Source organism: Pseudophryne corroboree, chromosome 7 (genome assembly GCF_028390025.1).
Source record: "Pseudophryne corroboree isolate aPseCor3 chromosome 7, aPseCor3.hap2, whole genome shotgun sequence".
Lineage (NCBI taxonomy): Eukaryota > Metazoa > Chordata > Amphibia > Anura > Myobatrachidae > Pseudophryne > Pseudophryne corroboree.
In genome coordinates this window covers 380,759,098-380,780,860 of record NC_086450.1, presented here as the reverse complement: position 1 = coordinate 380,780,860, position 21,763 = coordinate 380,759,098, and the positions used below count along the sequence as shown (strand labels likewise).

The following is a 21,763-nucleotide window of genomic DNA, read 5'->3' as shown; positions in this document are numbered from 1 at the left end:
GGATTTGTGGCATCGGACAACGCCAGCAATATTGGCCCTCATTCCGAGTTGATCGGTCGCAAGGCGAATTTAGCAGAGTTACACACGCTAAGCCTACGCCTACTGGGAGTGAATCTTAGCTTCTTAAAATTGCGACCGATGTATTCGCAATATTGCGATTACTAACTACTTAGCAGTTTCAGAGTAGCTTCAGACTTACTCTGCCTGTGCGATCAGTTCAGTGCTTGTCGTTCCTGGTTGACGTCACAAACACACCCAGCGTTCGCCCAGGCACTCCCACCGTTTCTCCGGCCACTCCTGCGTTTTTTCCGGAAACGGTAGCGTTTTCAGCCACACGCCCCTGAAACGCCGTGTTTCCGCCCAGTAACACCCATTTCCTGTCAATCACATTACGTTCGCCGGAGCGATGAAAAAGCCGTGAGTAAAATTACTTTCTACATAGCAAAGTTACTTGGCGCAGTCGCAGTGCGAACATTGCGCATGCGTACTAAGCGGATTTTCATTGCGATGCGATGAAAAATACCGAGCGAACAACTCGGAATGAGGGCCATTGTGTGTGCATTAAATATGGGCAAATTCCAGCACGTCCCATGTTTTGCACATACCTTGAATTTGGTGGTGCAGAATTTTTTAAAAAACGACAGGGGCGTGCAAGAGATGCTGTCGGTGGCCAGAAGAATTGCGGGACACTTTCGGCGTACAGGCACCACGTACAGAAGACTGGACCACCACCAAAAACTACTGAACCTGCCCTGCCATCATCTGAAGCAAGAAGTGGTAACGAGGTGGAATTCAACCCTCTATATGCTTCAGAGGTTGGAGGAGCAGCAAAAGGCCATTCAAGCCTATACAATTGAGCACGATATAGTAGGTGGAATGCACCTGTCTCAAGCGCAGTGGAGAATGATTTCAACGTTGTGCAAGGTTCTGATGCCCTTTGAACTTGCCACACGTGAAGTCAGTTCAGACACTGCCAGCCTGAGTCAGGTCATTCCCCTCATCAGGCTTTTGCAGAAGAAGCTGGAGACATTGAAGGAGGAGCTAACACGGAGCGATTCCGCTAGGCATGTGGGACTTGTGGATGGAGCCCTTAATTCGCTTAACAAGGATTCACGGGTGGTCAATCTGTTGAAATCAGAGCACTACATTTTGGCCACCGTGCTCGATCCTAGATTTAAAGCCTACCTTGGATCTCTCTTTCCGGCAGACACAAGTCTGCTGGGGTTGAAAGACCTGCTGGTGACAAAATTGTCAAGTCAAGCGGAACGCGACCTGTCAACATCTCCTCCTTCACATTCTCCCGCAACTGGGGGTGCGAGGAAAAGGCTCAGAATTCCGAGCCCACCCGCTGGCGGTGATGCAGGGCAGTCTGGAGCGACTGCTGATGCTGACATCTGGTCCGGACTGAAGGACCTGACAACGATTACGGACATGTCGTCTACTGTCACTGCATATGATTCTCTCAACATTGATAGAATGGTGGAGGATTATATGAGTGACCGCATCCAAGTAGGCACGTCACACAGTCCGTACTTATACTGGCAGGAAAAAGAGGCAATTTGGAGGCCCTTGCACAAACTGGCTTTATTCTACCTAAGTTGCCCTCCCACAAGTGTGTACTCCGAAAGAGTGTTTAGTGCCGCCGCTCACCTTGTCAGCAATCGGCGTACGAGGTTACATCCAGAAAATGTGGAGAAGATGATGTTCATTAAAATGAATTATAATCAATTCCTCCGCGGAGACATTGACCAGCAGCAATTGCCTCCACAAAGTACACAGGGAGCTGAGATGGTGGATTCCAGTGGGGACGAATTGATAATCTGTGAGGAGGGGGATGTACACGGTGATATATCGGAGGGTGATGATGAGGTGGACATCTTGCCTCTGTAGAGCCAGTTTGTGCAAGGAGAGATTAATTGCTTCTTTTTTGGGGGGGGGTCCAAACCAACCCGTCATATCAGTCACAGTCGTGTGGCAGACCCTGTCACTGAAATGATGGGTTGGTTAAAGTGTGCATGTCCTGTTTTGTTTATACAACATAAGGGTGGGTGGGAGGGCCCAAGGACAATTCCATCTTGCACCTCTTTTTTCTTTTCTTTTTCTTTGCATCATGTGCTGATTGGGGAGGGTTTTTTGGAAGGGACATCCTGCGTGACACTGCAGTGCCACTCCTAAATGGGCCCGGTGTTTGTGTCGGCCACTAGGGTCGCTAATCTTACTCACACAGTCAGCTACCTCATTGCGCCTCTTTTTTTCTTTGCGTCATGTGCTGTTTGGGGAGGGTTTTTTGGAAGGGACATCCTGCGTGACACTGCAGTGCCACTCCTAGATGGGCCCGGTGTTTGTGTCGGCCACTAGGGTCGCTAATCTTACTCACACAGCTACCTCATTGCGCCTCTTTTTTTCTTTGCGTCATGTGCTGTTTGGGGAGGGTTTTTTGGAAGGGACATCCTGCGTGACACTGCAGTGCCACTCCTAGATGGGCCCGGTGTTTGTGTCGGCCACTAGGGTCGCTAATCTTACTCACACAGCTACCTCATTGCGCCTCTTTTTTTCTTTGCGTCATGTGCTGTTTGGGGAGGGTTTTTTGGAAGGGCCATCCTGCGTGACACTGCAGTGCCACTCCTAGATGGGCCCGGTGTTTGTGTCGGCCACTAGGGTCGCTAATCTTACTCACACAGCTACCTCATTGCGCCTCTTTTTTTCTTTGCGTCATGTGCTGTTTGGGGAGGGTTTTTTGGAAGGGACATCCTGCGTGACACTGCAGTGCCACTCCTAGATGGGCCCGGTGTTTGTGTCGGCCACTAGGGTCGCTTATCTTACTCACACAGCGACCTCGGTGCAAATTTTAGGACTAAAAATAATATTGTGAGGTGTGAGGTATTCAGAATAGACTGAAAATGAGTGTAAATTATGGTTTTTGAGGTTAATAATACTTTGTGATCAAAATGACCCCCAAATTCTATGATTTAAGCTGTTTTTTAGTGTTTTTTGAAAAAAACACCCGAATCCAAAACACACCCGAATCCGACAAAAAAAATTCGGTGAGGTTTTGCCAAAACGCGTTCGAACCCAAAACACGGCCGCGGAACCGAACCCAAAACCAAAACACAAAACCCGAAAAATTTCAGGCGCTCATCTCTAATTCATAATGGCATATTCCTATGTCGATAAAGGCTTCTGTATGCTCTCCTATATAATGTAGGTAATATCCTGGTCTCACTCTCCTGCCAACAACTGTAGGCAGGGTCTCAATCAGGGTCGGATTAAGCCTTCGGGGGGCCTGGGGTACTTTAGATAGGGGGGGTCCTCTTGTCAGGACCATCCTCCTGGTTATGTCTGATGTGTGTGTGCCTCCTCACCGTGCAACAGCAATTTCCTGTACCCACATCCAGAGCCAGATTTAGACCATCAGTTTGGGTCCCCCCTTCCCCAACAGCATGCTGTTTCACACACACACACACACACACACACAGACACACACACACACACACACACACACACACACACACACACACACACACACACACTGCCCCCATAGCAATACACATATACTGCCTCCATGGTCACACACACTCACTGCCCCTATAGCTGTGCACACACACTGCCTTACTTATACAAACACCTCTTGATGACATGAATGCCTCTTACTGACAGATTCCACTTACTGGCAGACACATCTTAGATGGGAACACTGACACACACACACTTAATGACACAGATACCGCTTACTGACACACACTTAACTACACAGACATCTCTTACTGACACAAACACACTGATAGACACCCCTTACTCACACAGACAACACTTACTGACAGATACGCCTTACTGACACATACACCACTTATTGGCACATGCATACTGACAGCCACCCCTTACTGATACAGACACAAGTTACTGATACAAACATTTACTGACACGCCCTACTGACACAAACACTTACTAAACACACACTTATTGTCACAGATTCCACTTACTGACACTATTGGCACATTATCATACTGTACGTACTTACAGACAAACCTTACTGACACAGATAAATCTTACTAACACAGATACCCCTTACTGAATCTCACACACACACCACAAATACACTTATTTACACAGATACAGCTTACTGACAGTCTGACACAGACACCACTTTTTGACCGATACTCCTTACTGACATACACACTTACGGACACACAGACACTTAGGGAGGCCAATCCCGGGCCATTTTTTCAATCCCGGGTATCGGAATTGAAAAATGGTCAATCCTGGGATAACCGGGATCGGCTTTTCCCTATGTGGCTGCCCCTCTCGCCCGCCATGCACACATAATACACCATACAACGGGGTTGGGAGGCTAGGAAACATCCTCCTGACTTGACGGACAGGTGACTGTGCAGCATGACCTGTCACTGCACATCACGCTGCGCAGTGGGAAACCCATAAATCGCTGAACTTTGGGTAATGTTTGTTTCAAACATTTAATAGGCAGCATTGCATAATGCACATACATATATTTATCTGATTTCTTTTAATACTTATGATTGAAAGAAAAGCATTACAATTGTGAAAAAATGTGTACATTATACAGTAAGTCTTACAAATGTATGCCAGCCTACCTAATACAAATCTGTACATAAAACAGCTATTCAGAATTGGGGAACACAGAGGGAGCTCTTTCCAGCTTTTCTATCCCCGGTGAAAGTCATCCTCCTGCCTGTCTAAAGGAAAAGTTACATAGTGCTGCTGAGCTGGGAGTTCTCTGAGCGGCTGCTGCGCGGTCTATGAGAGGAGGCTTCATCGCATGAGCACGGCCGGACACCCGCAGCGAGAAAAGCATTATCCATGTACAACAGCCATAGGCCCTGCCAGAACTCACCAACAGCACAGGGATTATCCATCAGCCAGAACAGCGGCTCCAAAGGCCACAGCTTTATCATTTTTCGCAGCCTTCTAGCGCCCGCCACCCGCACGCATCAGCAGCAGAGCTATTATGCAGGGGGAGCCGGGCAGCATCTGAGCGTCCTGAGGACGCTCAACGCTGCCCGCCTTTAAAAAAAAACAAAGGGCTGCCTGATCCCTCAATCCCCGGGATTGGAGCTTCCTATCCTGGGATTGAATCCCGGCCGTTTTTTGGCCTAAATCCTAGGATCCCGCCCATCCCGATCCTGGGATTGGCCACCCTACACACACTAACACAAACACACTTACTGACACATGTACACACACTGACACAAACACACTGACATACACACTTCATGACATACAATCACACAGAAGAGGAGATAGCCTTCATGATATGCTCCCCCTTCCCCCCCCCATCCCCCACCAGCCCACTGCTGCACACTGAAGCACATGCTACTGGTGTGTCAATGTGTGGGGTTGGCGCTCACCTCTCCCAAGTCCAAACTGCCTTGACCTTTGCCACTTTTTATCAGCTGCAGTCAGAGGTCTGTTCTTTCTCTAGCTCCGCTTTAGGGGTACATTTACTAAGCAGTGATAAGAGCGGAGAAGTGAACCAGTGGAGAAGTGCCCATGGCAACCAATCAGCACTGAAGTAACATCTATAATTTCATACTATAAAATGATACAGAGCTGCTGATTGGTTGATTGGGAAATATCTCCACTGGCTCACTTCTCCACTCTTATCACTGCTTAGTAAATGTACCCCTTAGTCCGCTGCGCTTGGTCTGTCTCTCCGGGATCAGAGACGCTGGGAGGAGGCGTGGTCTGCTACTGCTGTACACACAGTAGCTGTGTAACCCTTCGTGCAGCCACTCAGCGTGACTGCAGTGTACAGGAAGCAGCAGTGTCAGAAGTAGAACAGCTCCAGCTGGGGGGCCCACTAAGATTAGAGGGACCGGGGTACTGACCCCCCCCCCCCCCTTAATCCGGCTCTGGTCTCAATATATCAATTTGAGACATTGATGTATTGACACCCTGCCTACAGTTGTTGCCCACAGACAATCAGACCCACTGGGATAGTGACTGATATACACAAAGGCCCCGCCCAAAGTTTTTTTCCAGTAGAAAGAAATGGGAGAGTGCCTACATTATATAGGAGGCTAATGCTTAGAGCATTTATAAACCTTTATATACATAGGAATATGCCATTATGAATCTGCAATAAGAATACATCTTCAAGGAATTTACATATTTTTTTCACCCGTTACTTTAGTTATACCTCTTTACATAAATATATATAGTAGTATCCCAGAGTTCTCCATTTATAAGTATTGAATACAGTAGTTATGGGCAACAGGTGGCCCTTTACATATTTATCTGGGGCCTCCTGTTTTATTGTCAGATTTGTTTGTTATAGCTTGTAACGTTGCCTGCTCATGTGGTATTACAGATAAGTGTCTCTTTCTTTGAGTAAATGCATTTTGTCCCTTGCTAAGGGTAATGTGCAGTCAGTGGCATAACTGGGATCCAGAGTGCCCTGTGCCGACTCTGCACCCTAATCACACGAAGTAATGATGTCACACAGAGGGGGTGTGGGAATTGCAGCACTGACAGGAGCATCCTAAGGTGCTCCGAGCAGCACACTGACTGCAGGGTTTCTGCCTAGAGTATCCAAAGGATGCTTCTTGTGACACTACATCAGGGATACTGGCTGCAGGGTCTCATTCCATGCACTCTGCAGGCCAGAAACAAAGATCGTTGAGCAGCCATGATGCTGCCCCCAAAACCCTGCGCTATGTGCGATGGCACTACCCACATATCCCTACTTACAACTGTCCAGTTATCTTACTTGGTGCTGCCGCTTCCTTGCCTTCTGCTTTGCAATGTGTCAGGGTACTTCCCATGCTGTACTGCTGCAAGTAGGTCTGTTTGTTTCCTGTTTTGCTGACCCCTGTTCTGCCAGTCCTAGACCTGATTCCCTGTACATGACTCTGGTGTCCTATCAGCAGCCAGGATGCCCTATATAGGTCTCTGCCTGGTCACTACTCTTTTGTAGAACAACTTCTGCTGTATTCTGCTTTCTAGCTGGGTACTTCTGCTGTAACCTGCCAGTCTGCAGTTGTTCCAGAGTTTGGCTCCACAGTCCACTGTATTTCACCAGTGTTGCGATTCTCTGAAGCACTAGCGGTTATTGCTTAGCACTATCCACAGTCTCCTGTGTATCCTTGCTACTAAGCGCTCTCATAGTTTCCAGTGTGTTCCTGTTATGCTGTCAGTATTACTAAGCACTATCCACAGTCTATATGCTGCTGTTATACTCTAGGTGCTGATCGTCACTACTGAGCACTCTCATAGTCTCCAGTGTGTTCCTTTTGTGTTCCGAGTGTCGGCTATTTCATACTACTACTACTATTTCTCTCCTGAATAAAAGTGAACCCATAACCGTACATATCCGGGTGACTCAGCTCCTAGTTGTTTTGACCTTTCAGGGTCTATATTGGATGTCTTATATAGAGAACACTGAGGTATAAAAGGAGGGTGCATGTATGGGGTGAATATTATATCATGGTGCGTTTTTCCGTCATACATTACTTCATGGATCACTTTCAAGATTATTTTCATACGAATCAGTTCTGGACCCTTAAATGGACAAAAGTTGCTCTTAAGACCAGACAGTAAGAAGAAGAAAGCTGTAAAGTACTTGAGAATGCCATGGAATTATGGAACACCACTTTATTATGGTTTTGTACAGTTTTGATATGCACCACTTTATAACTAAACTATTCACATCATCCAGTGCTATTATCTTATGTATCTGGTAACAGGGATTTTTCAACATTAAATAAATATAATAAACAAGAATATTTACTACTAATACAATAAGGCATGATTGCGTCAGTTACGTGCGGTGGGCTGAGGCACAGCCTTTACTGTCATACCCCAGGGTTGGAATAACCCTCTCCGCGATCCCTTTCTGGGCTAGAATTTGACGCTCAACCTCCATGCCATCAAACGTAGCCGTGGTAAGTCTTGATAGATGACCGGGCCCCTGTTGGAGAAGGTCCTCGTGAAGAGGTAGAGGCCACAAGTCTCCAAGGAGCATCTCCAGTAGATCCGCATACGAGGCCCTTCTTGGCCAGTCCGCAGCAATGAGAATTGCTTGAACCTTTTCCCTTTTTATTCTTTTGAGAATCTTTGGGATCAATGGGAGTGGTGGAAACACGTACACCATCTGGTAGACCCATGGAGTCACCAGAGCATCTACCGCTACTGCTTGCGGGTCCCTCGACCTGGAACAATACCATTTGAGCTTCTTGTTGAGATGAGAGGCCATCATGTCGATTTGTGTCATTCCCCACCGACGTGTCAAGCACCCGAACACCTCCGGGTGAAGGCCCAACTCTTTTTTGGGTGGAGGTCGTGTCTGCTGAGGAAGTCTGCTTCCCAGTTGTCTACTCCCGGAATGAAGATCGCGGACAACGCCACAGCGTGTTTTTCTACCCAGAGGAGAATCATTGTTACCTCTGACATTGCTGCCCTGCTCTTCGTTCTGCCTTGGAAGAATGGCTCCTGACTTGACCATTTTCCTTGGAACTGTTTCCCCTGGGTGACTGCTCTCCAAACTCTGAGGCTTGCGTCTGTGGTTAGCAGAATCCAATTTTGAATCCCAAACCTTCGGCCCTCGGTCAGGTGAGAAGTCTGAAGCCCCCACAGAATAGAAATCCTGGTTTTTGATGATAGATGGATCCTCTGGTGCATGTGAAGATGCGATCCGGACCATTTGTCCAACAGATACAGCTGGAAGGGCCTTGCGTGAATCCTTCCGTACTGCAGCACCTCGTAAGTGGCTACCACCTTTCCCAGAAGGCGAATGCATAGATGCACCGATGTCCGGGTTTGTCTTAGAACATCCCGCACCATCGACTGCATCACCAATGCTTTTTCCAATGGAAGGAATACCTTCTGCGCCTCCGTATCCAATATCATCCCCAGGAACAGAAGCCTCTGTGTTGGTTCCAGAAGGGGATTTTGGTAGGTTCAAAATCCACCTGTGATCCTGGAGTAGTTGGGTTGAGAGGGCAATGTTGGCTAACAACCTCTCCTTGGATGGTGCTTTTAGCAGCAGATTGTCCAGGTATGGTATTATGTTCACTCCCTGTTTGTGGAGGAGAAACATCATCTCTACCATTACCTTGGTGAACACCCTCAGTTCCGTAGAGAGGTCAAATGGCAGGGCCTGGAACTGGTAGTGACAGTCCTGTAACGCAAACCTTAGATAAGTCTGATGAGGCGGCCAAATCGGAATATGAAGGTACGCATCCTTGATATCCAGAGACACAAAGAATTCCCCCTCCCCCAGACCTGAGATCACAGCTCTCAGAGACTCCAACTTGAACACCCGTAAGTACGGGTTCAACGACTTGAGATTTAAAATGGGCCTTACCAAACCGTTCGGTTTCGGAACTACAAACAGGTTGGGATAATAACCCTTGTTTTGCAGCTGAAGTGGAACTGGAACAATGACCTGAGTCCGTACCAGTTTCTGAATTGCTTCCTGTAAAGTCATACTTGCTTCTTGAGAAGTTGGTAAGCCTGATTTGAAGAATCTTTGAGGTGGGATTTCCTGAAACTCCAGTCTGTAGCCCTGGGCTATAAGATCTTTGACCAAGGATCCTGGCATGACGTTACCCATATGCGACTGAAGAATCTCAAACGGGCTCTCACCTGCCTGTCTTCCAGTGGTCGGTCTGCGCCGAAAGCCAAGAGTCTCCTCTTTCGTTTGGTACTTGTCTCTGGGACACCCAGAACCATAGATATCGGGGCGCAAAGTGGACCCATTTTCCCATAGACTACAAGGGGCCCATTAATTCAGACCCACCATGGGTTCCGATGCTTGCTGTTAGGCTTGTGAGGGTCATAGAAACTTGGGGTCAGTATACTCTGGTAGCTAATTGTCTCCCCTTCCATAACAATCTGGTTCTGAGCTGATTGGACACCCAGAACCAGAGATATTAAGCTTTAAGTCCATTTTAACTTCATTTAATAGCTCACATAAACCTAACGTCAATGGACCATTACTTTAACATGTTCGTTTGCATCTGTATGCACTATTTTTATTTAATGATTTATTGGTTTCTTTTTTTGAGTCCCGGCAGACAATAAATATTTTCAACAGCGTCTCTGAACTCACCACCTCCCCCCTCAACCTTCCCCCTCCCCTGAGAGACTGATCTTTTCAGACAAAGAGGCCAACACAGTATGTAGATGAAGGGCTGATACTACAGTCACTTTGGTTGGGGAAAGGACTAGAGAGGACCAGAGTGAATGTACAGTAAACAGTACAGTACTGTGCTTTGGATTTGCGTGTCAGATGCCCCGACAGTTAGTTATGGAAACAGGTATTTTCCTGTGTGCATAATTCTATCGAATGTAAGGTTCTTAAATATATGAATGTTATAAAAAAAAAATAATAAAGTGTCAAGAAGAAAAAAACCAAAAGCATTTGCACTTTGGGAATCGAACCCGGAACTCTGAGCATGGGGTGCGGGACACTTCACCGCTTGGCCACAATGCCTGGTGATAGAGACACAAGCTCATGTGTAAATGTAAGCAATAATTCCTTCCCATGGGGTTTGCTGTATTGGCTACGAGACTTGGACGCTCACATATAGTACTGTATGCCTAATGTTAATGGACCATTGCTTTAACACGTTTGCTTGCGTCTGTATACGCTAATTGTATTTACTGATTAGTCTGCGGGACTTGGATGCTCACTTAACCTGTCAGTGGACCATTGCTTTAACACATACGCTTGCGTCTGTATACACTAATTTCTGTTACGTCCTAGAGGATGCTGGGGTGCACATTAGTACCATGGGGGGTATAGACGGGTCCACTAGGAGCCACTGGCACTTTAAGAGTTTAATAATGTGGGCTGGTTCCTCCCTATATGCCCATCCTACCAGACCCAGTTTAGAAAATGTTCCCGGAGGAGTCGTCAAAGCTAGGGTAGCTCCTAGAGCTTCTTTTGTTTTATTTTTCTCTAAGAGTAATTTAGGCACAGGGCAGCTGCTTGCAACAGCCTCCCTGCTTCGTGGGACTTAGGGGGGAGTAGTGTCCAACCCTGAGAGGTTATTGGCCACTATCTCCGCTGACAGGACACTGAGCTCCTGAGAGTGATGATCGTAAGCCGCCCGAGGCGACCGCTCACTCCCGCAGCATGCCATTACCCCCTAACAGAGCCAGAACATTGCGGTGGTGAGTGTGTCATCGGCGACCCGACAGGCGGGAAGCCGTGTGGATGGCGGCAACAGGGCGGGAGCACAGTACTGGAAGGCTCAGTGGTACAGCAGGTGTGGCGCTATGAGGGGCGCCCTGGGCCAGCGCAAATACTCTTACACTGGTCACTCAGGCTATCAGGGACTCCAGTAAATGCTGCTAGCATAATACTTCATGCCAGTATAAAATTTCATATAGAGGGGGAAGACGGGCCATGTTTGGGGTGGACCCTCTCCTCAGAGCGGACCCAGCAGCTCACCAGCACCATTTTGTCTCTGCAGATCCACTTCCAGCGACGCTGACAGGGAGCGCTGTCCCTCCACACGACTTCAGCTATCCTGTGCGGTACCAGGGGGTTGTAGAAGGGGGGGGGCTGTAATTTCGCTGTGTAGTCTATCAAGGGTATACAGTCAGCGCCAGGCAGTTCTTATATAACTGTCTCTGGGGCGCTGTGTGTGTGCTAGCTGCAAACTCTGTTTCTCTCTGAAGGTACTTGGGGGAAACTGTCTGACATTTTCCTGTGTGTGTGTGTATACAAATTCTCACACAACCATGTCCAGGGACTCTGTGTCTTATGCTGCAGAGCGGGTATCTTCTCCAGAGGAATCCATTCCATGTACCCAGGAATGTAATATCATGTCTCAGGCTTCTGAATCTGAGCCACAATGGCTGGCTTCCATTAAGGGAATGATATCTCAGATTTCTACTAGGGTAGCTGAACTGAATCTCAAGTTTTAAGGAAGTCTATGGAAGTTTGGTCGTGTTCTGTTCCCTTTACTTCAAAATCCCCTAGCATATACCCAAAGAAACGTGCACTTGCCCAGATTATGCAAGCCGACACGAATACCGACTCTGACACAGCAGACGGTGATGGGGAAGTGCTGAGGGGGGCGGCATCCCTTGCAAAGGTGGTGCAGCTCATGATTGAGGCCATTAGGGATGTGTTACACACTACTGACATACCACCTGAGCAGGCTGAGGAGGCTTACTTCACAGACAATAAGAAAGCCTCACTAACCTTCCCTGCATCTAAAGAATGAAACGCATTATTTGAAAAGTCCCGGGAAAACCCGGAGAAAAAATTCCAGATCCCAAAAAGGGTTCTGGTTGCTTTTCCCTTCCCGGAGGACAGGAAAAAATGGGAACCCCCCCCCCCCATAGTTCACTCATCTGTCTCCAGACTGTCTAAAAAGGTGGTTTTACCTGTCCCTGGATCTACCGCGTTAAAAGAACTGGCTGATCGTAAGATTGACACTACGCTCAAATCCATATACACTGCTTCAGGAGTGGCGTTAAGGCCCACTATTGCCTGTGCATGGATTTCTACAGCCATAGTAAAGTGGTCAGGCACATTACTAGAGGACTTTGATACGGGATAAAGTGACATTGAACTGTTTTTACGTAACATACAGGATTCTGCGGGTTTCATGGTGGAGGCCATGAAGGACCTGGGTACTCTGAATGCAAGGATATCTTCCATGGCTGTCTCAGCACGCAGGGGACTCTGGCTATGCCAATGGCCGGCAGACGCGGAATTCAGGAGAAGTGTGGAGAACCTACCACAGGTCAGGGTCTATTTGGGGAAGCGTTGGATGCGTGGATTTCCACGGCAAACTGCGGGTAACTCGACCTTTCTTCCCTCAGCTGCTCCTTCTACGAAGAAACCCTTTTCTTCATGAACATCGCAGTCCTTTCGGACTGCAAAGACAAAAAAGTCCAAGCCTCCTACCACCTTCTTTAGAGGTGGTCGGGCAAAATCCAAGAAGCCTGCACCTGCAGGTTCCCAGGACCAGAAGCCTGCTTCTGGTTCCTCAAAATCCTCAGCATGACGATGGACCGCACAGCCTTGAGAACGGGCTGGTGGGTGCGAGACTCAGACGTTTCAGCCACGTCTGGGTGTCATCCGGCCTGGATCCCTGGATACAGGATATTGTGTCCCAGGGGTACAGACTGGAGTTTCAAGAACTCCCGCCTCACCGATTCTACAAATCAGGCTTGCCAGCTTTACTGGCAGAAAGGGCTATCCTACAGGAAGCCATCCAAAAATTGGAAAAGTCAGAGGTCATTGTTCCAGTTCCACCTCATATGCAACACATGGGTTACTATTCAAACCTTTTCGTGGTACCGAAACCGGATGGTTCGGTCAGACCGATTTTGAACTTGAAATCGTTAAACCCGTATCTGAGGGAGTTCAAATTCAAAATGGAGTCTCTGAGAGCGGTGATCTCAGGTCTGGAGGAGGGAGGGTTTCTGGTATCCCTAGATATCAAGGATGCGTACCCCCACATTCCGATTTGGGTGCCGCATCAAGTATCTCAGATTTGCACTGTTAGACAGTCACTATCCGTTCCAGGTACTGCCATTTGGTCTCTCCATGGCACCGAGGGTGTTCACCAAGATGATGGCAGAGATGATGGTTCTCCTCCGCAGTCAGGGAGGGAACATACTGTAATTCCATATCTGGACGATCTGCTGATAAAGGCATCGTCCAGGGAGAAGTTGTTGCAGTCCATTGCTCTCACGACTCATCTGCTCAGGGAACATGGTTGGCTCCTGAACCTTCCAAAGTCACATTTGGAGCCAACAAAGAGATTGACTTTCCTGGGGATGATTCTTGACATGGAAGTGCAGAGGGTGTTTCTACCGGTGGAGAAAGCGTTGGTGATACAATCAATGGTCCGGGATGTCTTGAAGCCTACCCGGGTATCGGTTCATCAGTGCATTCGCCTTCTGGGGAAGATGACTGCCTCCTACGAGGCTCTACAGTACGGAAGATTTCATGCTCGGTCCTTCCAACCGGATCTCCTAGACAAGTGTTCGGGATCTCACCTACACAAGCACCAGAGGATACATCTGTCGCAGAAAGCAAGGATTTCACTCCTCTGGTGGCTGCAAATGCCTCACCTTCTGGAGGGCCGCAGGTTCGGGGTTCAGAACTGGATCCTTCTAACCACAGATGCAAGTCTCAGGGGTTGGGGTGCAGTCACTCAAGGGGAAACCTTCCAAGGAAGGTGGTCAAGTCTGGAACCCATTCTGCCAATAAACATTCTGGAACTGAGAGAGCCGTATACAACGGTCTTCTCAAAGCAGCACATCTTCTGCAAAATCAGGCCATTCAAGTACAGTCGGACAATGTGACGATGGTGGCCTACATAAACCGACAGGGAGGAACAAAGAGCAGGGCTGCTATGTCAGAGGTAACAAGAATCCTCCTCTGGGCAGAAAAGCACGCAGTGGCGCTGTCAGCAATCTTCCTTCCAGGAGTGGACAACTGGGAAGCAGACTTCTTCAGCAGGCATGATCTCCATCCAGGAGAATGGGGCCTCCATCCAGAGGTGTTCACAGAGGTGACCAGTCTTTGGGGCGTGCTTCAAATAGACATGATGGCCTCACGTCTCAACAAGAAACTTCGGAGGTACTGTTCCAGGTCGAGAGACCCACAAGCAGAGGTGGTGGATGCCCTGGTAACACCGTGGGTGTTCATGTCAGTGTATGTGTTCCCTCCACTTCCTTTCATTCCAAGAATTCTAAAACTCATAAAGAGAACAAGGGTTCAGGCATTTCTCATTGCTCCGGACTGGGCAAGGAGAGCTTGGTACGCGGATCTTCTGGACTAATTGCTGGAAGATCCGAGGCCTCTTCCTCTTCGCGAGGATCTTCTGCAACAAGGGCCGTTCGCTTATAAAGACTTACCGCGGCTATGTTTGACGGAATGGAGGTTGAACGCCAGATCTTAGCCCTGAAGGGTATTCCGAGCAAGGTTATTCCTTCCCTGATACAGGCTAGGAAAGGAGTAACGTCTAAGCATTATCATCGCATTTGGAAAAAATGTGTCTTTGTGTGAGTCCAAGAAGTTTCCTATGGTGGAGTTTCAACTTGGACGGTTTCTTGTCTTCTTACAAGCAGGTGTGGATATGGGCCTGCGTTTGGGATCCATAAAGGTCCAGATTTCGGGTTTATCCATTTTCTTCCAGAAACAATTGGCTGCCCTCCCTGAGGGTCAGACTTTTTTTAAAAGGGGTTCTGCACATCCAGCCTCCCTTTGTGGCGCCGACGGCACCCTGGGATCTTAACGTGGTTTTGAATTTCCTGCAATCAGATTGGTTTGAGCCTTTACAGGAGGCTGAGGTCAAGTTTCTCACGTGGAAGGCTGTCACATTGTTGGCCTTAGCTTCTGCTCGATGTGTGTCGGAATTGGGGGCTTTGTCCTGTAAAAGCCCCTACTTAATCTTCCATGAAGATAGAGCTGAGCTCAGGACGTATCAGCAGTTCCTTCCGAAGGTTGTGTCGGCTTTTCATATCAACCAACCTATTGTCGTGCCAGTAGCTATAGACTCTTCGATTACATCAAAGTCCTTGGATGTTGTGAGGGCTTTGAAGATCTATGTAAAGAGGTCTGCTCGTCACAGGAAATCGGACTCTCTGTCCTTTATGATCCCAAGAAAATTGGGTGTCCTGCTTCGAAGCAGACGATTTCTCGCTGGATCAGGTTCACTATTCAGCATGCATATTCTACGGCAGGATTGCCGTGTCCAAAATCTGTTAAGGCCCACTCTACTCGTAAGGTGGGTTCTTCCTGGGCGGCTGCCCGGGGGGGTCTCTGCTTTACAACTTTGCTGAGCGGCTGCTTGGTCAGGGTCGAACACGTTTGCTAAGTTCTACAAGTTCGATACCTCTGAGCACCTAAAGTTTGGTCAATCAGTTCTGCAGGAGCCTCCGTGCTCTCCCTCCCGTACTGGGAGCTTAATGTGGACCCCAGCATCCTCTAGGACGTATGAGAAAATAGGATTTTAATTACCTACCGGTAAATCCTTTTCTCGTAGTCCGTAGAGGATGCTGGGCGCTTGCCCAGTGCTTCGTTATCCTGCAGTGGTTACTTGTTTCAGTACTGCTTTGTTCTTAGTTACGTACTGCGTTGTTTACTTGGTTCAGTAATGTTATTCAGCTTTTGCTGAGTTTTCAAGCTAGTTAGCTTGGTTTGCCTTGTCTGTATGAGCTGATGTGAATCTCTCCACTATCTGTGTATAATCCTTCTTTCGAAGGTGTCTGTCTCCTCGGGCACAGTTTCTAGACTGGGTCTGGTAGGAGGGGCATAGAGGGACGAGCCAGCCCACACTATTAAACTATTAAAGTACCAGTGGCTCCTAGTGGACCCGTCTATACCTCCCATGGTACTAATGTGGACCCCAGCATCCTCTACGGACTACGAGAAAAGGATTTACCGTTAGGTAATTAAAATCCTATTTTTACTCAGAATAAAACAGAATAGACTAGAACCCAGCGCTATTCTATGTACAAGAGAGTGCACAGCGAGCGGGATATTCCATGTAGTCCAGGAAACTTTCTTTTGGACAGACACAGGTTAGTTCTGCCCCGCATGCACATCAAGGTACCGTTATAACTGGTGGATGTTTCAGCCATATATAACCTTTTAAAAGGACACTTACATTAAAGTTCTGTCTCGCGTTCCTATAAAGGTATCTTTATCTTGCTCCCGGTCAGATCTCAGGTAAGCAGATTCATCAGGCCAAGGTCCAAGGTATTGTGGTTTTATTAATTTTACTGATTGATTTATTGGTTTCTTTTTTCTAAATTGACTCTCTCCATCTGACCATTGGTCTGTATGTACAGTATACAGCAACATTACAGTCGTCACTGACCATTTGCCAGAGCTTGTAGATCAATTCGCCGCTATTCACTCTACAGTACTGGATTAGTGGAGCATTAGCCACCCAGTGGTGAATATGTTTATTGCATGCTGTGTATGTAGTCATGCCTCAACGTGCCTGTCCGTGCAACAACTGAACAACCTGAGCTATCGTTTAGGCATGACTATCCCTCCGTTTAGGCGGAGAAACAGCAGCGATGAGTGATTCTCCATCTGTACGTGTGTAAGAAGCACCATGTAAACATCATAAATAGTAAAATCTTTTTTTTTTAAGAATTAGATTATTTTTACTCTCCACATATGTAGGCGCCATCATTTGTAATACATTTCTAAATACTTAATTATCTTTGATACCGCTTTCAGATCGCAATGTCGTGTCCCACCCGGGAATTGGAAATGGGTCCTTCCCGGGTGTGACCCGGCAATGGACCCTATACACCGCAATCCTGACCCGGCAATATGCTGGTCGGGTTGCCATCTGGGGGCGGGGATGGAGCAGGCATCAGGGGCGGCGCTGCCTCTCCCTATGCAGTGAACGGGTACCGGGTCGCATCGACCCGGGTAACATGTTCACACTGAGCCTGACCCGGTAATTACCCGGGAATAAACCTTCCTATCAACCGGGTTGAATTACCGGGTTAGGCAACCTGAGAATTCGTCCATGGCCCCTTTCACACCACACAGCGACCCGTGTCGACCTGGCACTATACCGGATCAAAACCAGGTTAATTGCGCGATGTGAAAGGGGTATGATTGTACTTTGTGCATTTTTATTGAGTTTAAGGATCTGAAAATAAATAAATTAAGAATGAATAACCCCAAAATTTATGACATTACCCAGTGCCAAAGTCTTTGGTATCACCTACACCATCTTTCGGAAAATGGTGCTGTCGGTAGATTACAAAGTAGGGATTTGCTGCATGACACACAGTAGGGTCTGTTCTAGGCGCAGGGCGCCACCCATGTATACAGCACACCGTGCATCCATTATAGATACAGTATGTCATGGACACTAACACATAAAAAAAACAACTTTTAGAATCCCCCTTTTTTCATGTAAATTTTACCTATTTTTTGGATGGACAATCCCTTTAGCAGATATCTTATGGAGTTTTCCTTATCTACCACACAATGGCAGTGACAATCCCAGCACACATAACGGTTTCCCCTATGTCACCACCACTTGAGGTATATTTCTGTTGTAAGAGCCGTAAACGTAATACCTTGTTTGTAATATCTCTCACAGCTCGGTGTCATCGGAGCAATGCCGGAGAAAATCCGCCTGCATCCTCTTCACGGTCATGGATCACGACTGGCTGTCCACCAATGACTTTGCTGGTGAGGCTGTGCTTCCCATGAACATCATCTATGGACTGAACAGGCCACATATCACCGGCGGGGTGAAAAATGTCCAGCCTACAGTATTGAAGTTGACAAGGCCTAAAGCCAATGGTAATGTCTTATCAGCAGCGTTCTTTTCAAGAGTTTTTCTTTAGTTGTAAATGTCATAAGAGAACATTATGGGGGAGATTCAATTGTTTGAAAAGTCAGTTGGGTGTCTGTTTTTTCCTATCTAATAGACAGGAAAAAACAGACACCCAACCGACTTTTCAAACATTTGAATTCCCCCCTATAAATCTACTGACTGATTACAAAGGAATACAGGGGGCCTGATTGAAAGATGAATGCAAACACATAAAAACATAGAATTTGACGGCAGATAAGAACCACTTGGCCGATCTAGTCTGCCCCTTTTTTTTATTTTTATCCCAAACCTTATTTGATCTTTATTTCTTTGTAAGCATATCCTTATGTCTATCCCATGCATGTTTAAATTGCTCTACTGTATTAGCCTCTACCACATTTGATCCACTTGTCCTCTACCTTTTTTTGTGAAGTAATTTTTCCTCAAATTTCCCCTATGAACCTACATACCTCCAGTCTCAGTGCATGTCCTTGTGTCCTATTGCTTCACTTCATTTGAAGAATGTTTCCCTCCTGGACTTTGTTAAAACCCTTGATATATTTGATAGTTTCTATCATGTCCCCCCTTTCCCTTCTCTGCTCCAAACTATACATTATTGAGATTTTTTTAGTCTTTCTGGGTATGTTTTGTGAGGTAAGCCATGCACCATTTTAGTTGCCCTTCTTTGTACAGTATCTAATGTATTAATATCCTTTTGAAGATATGGTCTCCAGAATTGAACAGTATTCTAGATGAGGCCGTACCAATGACCTATACAGTGGTGTTATTACTGCTGATTCTTTTCCCAATGCAGCCAAGCATCTGACTAGCTTTCCTCATTGCCTTGTTACATTGCTTACCTGCCTTTAAGTCACCTGAAATAGTGACTCCTAGATCCCTTTCCTCCGCAGTAGTTTTCAGTATAGTGCCATTAATACTATATTTAGCCTTTGGATCTTTGAAACCCAAGTGCATGATTTTGAATTTTTTGCCATTAAACTGTAATTGCCACACTCTTGTCCATTCCTTTATTCTACCTAGATCCTCAATCATTTGTTTTACCCATCCTGGTGTGTTTACCCTGTTGCATACCTTTGTGTCATTTACAAAAAAGTATACTTTCCCTTTAATGCCATTTGCAATGTCACCAATAAAGATATTAAAAAGCACTGGTCCAAGTACAGATCCATGGAGTACTCCACTGGTAACATTTCCCTCCTCTGAATGCACTCCATTTACTACAACTCTCTGTTTTCTATTCTGCATACAATATCTTTTCCATTCAACAATCATAGTATCAAATCCCAAGCTTTCAAGTTTATTTAGCAGTCTGCAATGTGGAACAGTGGGGGTCATTCCGACCTGGTCGCACGCATGCTATTTTTAACACTGCTGCGACCAGGTAATCGCCGCCTACAGGAGAGGGGATTAGGGGTCTGCAGGGGAGCGATCGCTTGTGCAGAGAGCTGCACATACAAAAAGTTTGTGCAGTCTATGCACAGCTCAAAACTTACTCAGCTGCTGCGATTGATCTTCTTGAAGCTGACGTCAGGATCCCTCCCTGCTGACATCCGGACACGCCTGAGTTTTCTTCAGCACTCCCGGAATACGGTCAGTTGACACCCCCGGCCAGCCTCTTCCTGTCAATATTCTTGCGTTCGTTGCTGCAAACGCGATCTTCGGTATTCTCGTCACTGCCTGGCGATGACCGTCGCTGGGCAACGATGCTCCTGCACATTGTGGCGCATGTGCAGTTCAGACCCGATCGCACCGGTGTGAACAACTGCAGCGTGCGATCGGGTCGGAATGACCCCCAGTGTCAAAAGCCTTACTAAAGTCTAGATAAGCAGCTGGTGCAGGGATGGTCAGCGCAGGGTCGGCTCGAGGCATGCTCGACTCGAGCGGCCACGCAGGGCGCCACTCTTAATGGGCGTCGCACGCTGGTGCCGCCATGTCAGAGCCTGGAGCTGGCCCTGTCCTGTATCCTGCTGTCCTCCCGCGCCTCCTGCTTGTACAAGTGAGCTGTGCGCGCTATGCGGCGCCGGCGTCTGATGTCAGACACCGGCACCGCACAGTTCTGTTTCAGACAGCGGCGCGCAAAGCAGCACTCCCCCTCCCTCATAGTCGGCACAGCAGGTACTGCGGGCATATGTGGCACTGTGGGGGCATTTATCTGGCACTGTGGGGGGCATATCTGAACTGTGGGGGGCATTAATGTATCTGGCACTGTGGGGGCCTGGGGGCCTAAATGTATCTGGCACTGTGGGGGGCATTTATCTGGCACTGTGGGGGGCATTAATGTATCTGGCACCGTGGGGGTCATTAATGTATCTGGCACTGTGGGGGCATTTATCTGGCACTGTGGGGGGCATTTATCTGGCACTGTGGGGGGCATTAATTTATCTGGCACTGTGGGGGGCATATCTTGACTGTGGGGGGCATTAATGTATCTAGCACTGTGGGTGCCTGGGGGCATAAATGTATCTGGCACTGTGGGGGGCTTTTATCTGGCACTGTGGGGGTCATTAATGTATCTGGCACTGTGGGGGTCATTAATGTATCTGGCACTGTGGGGGGCATTTATCTGGCACTGTGGGGGGCATTAATTTATCTGGCACTGTGGGGGCATTTATCTGGCACTGTGGGGGCATTTCTGGCACTGTGGGGTCATTTATCTATCTGGGACTGTGGGGGCATATCTGGCACTGTGGGGGACATTTATGTATCTGGCACTGTGGGAGGGCATTTATGTATCCGGCACTGTGGGGGGCATTTATGTATCTGGCACTGTGGGGGCATTTATGTATCATGCGCATCTGACACTGCTGGGCGGCATGTCATGTGTAGCTGGCACGGCTGGGGGGGCATATCATGTAGTGTTCCCGTGTCTCAGTGCAATACCTGGTGCAATGTGTCTAACGTACTCTGCCTGGCGCAAAGTGTCTAACGTGCTCTGCCTGGCGCAAAGTGTCTAACGTGCTCTGCCTGGCGCAAAGTACGTGCTCTACCTGTCGCAGTGTGTATAGGAAATTCTACCTGGTGCAATGTGTATTAGCTGCACTACTGTGTGGTGTAATGCGAATTGCCACTATTATGTGGCCGCGCCCCTTCGCCACGAAGCAACGCCCCTAAATTTTTGATTTTTCATGATTTCGAACGGAGCAGCCAGCATTACAGTATGTACATAATTTTGCCCTTATAACTTAAATATGTGCCCTCCCGAATGCAAAATGTGCCCTCCCCGTGATCAACACCCCTGCCCTAAAAAAAAATCCTAGAGTGAACACTATCATGTGTAGCTGGCACTGCTGGGGGGCATATCATGTGTAGCTGGCCCTGCAGCGAGGCATGTCATGTCTATTTGGCACTGCTGGGGGGTATATCATGTCTATCTGGCACTGCTGGGGGGCATGTCATGTATAGCTGGCACTGCTGCGGGGCATGTCATGTCTATC

The 21,763-nt window shown here is 47.7% G+C and overlaps 1 protein-coding gene across 1 annotated transcript in view; it reads left to right on the top strand.

Moving 5' to 3' along the window:
• Positions 1-21,763, top strand: part of BAIAP3 (BAI1 associated protein 3) — a 353,459-nt gene that overhangs the window by 311,721 nt on the left and 19,975 nt on the right. The window contains exon 31 of the mRNA XM_063934569.1: positions 18,090-18,295. Within this exon, the coding sequence (XP_063790639.1) occupies positions 18,090-18,295 (206 nt within the window). The remainder of the gene's footprint in view (positions 1-18,089; positions 18,296-21,763) is intronic.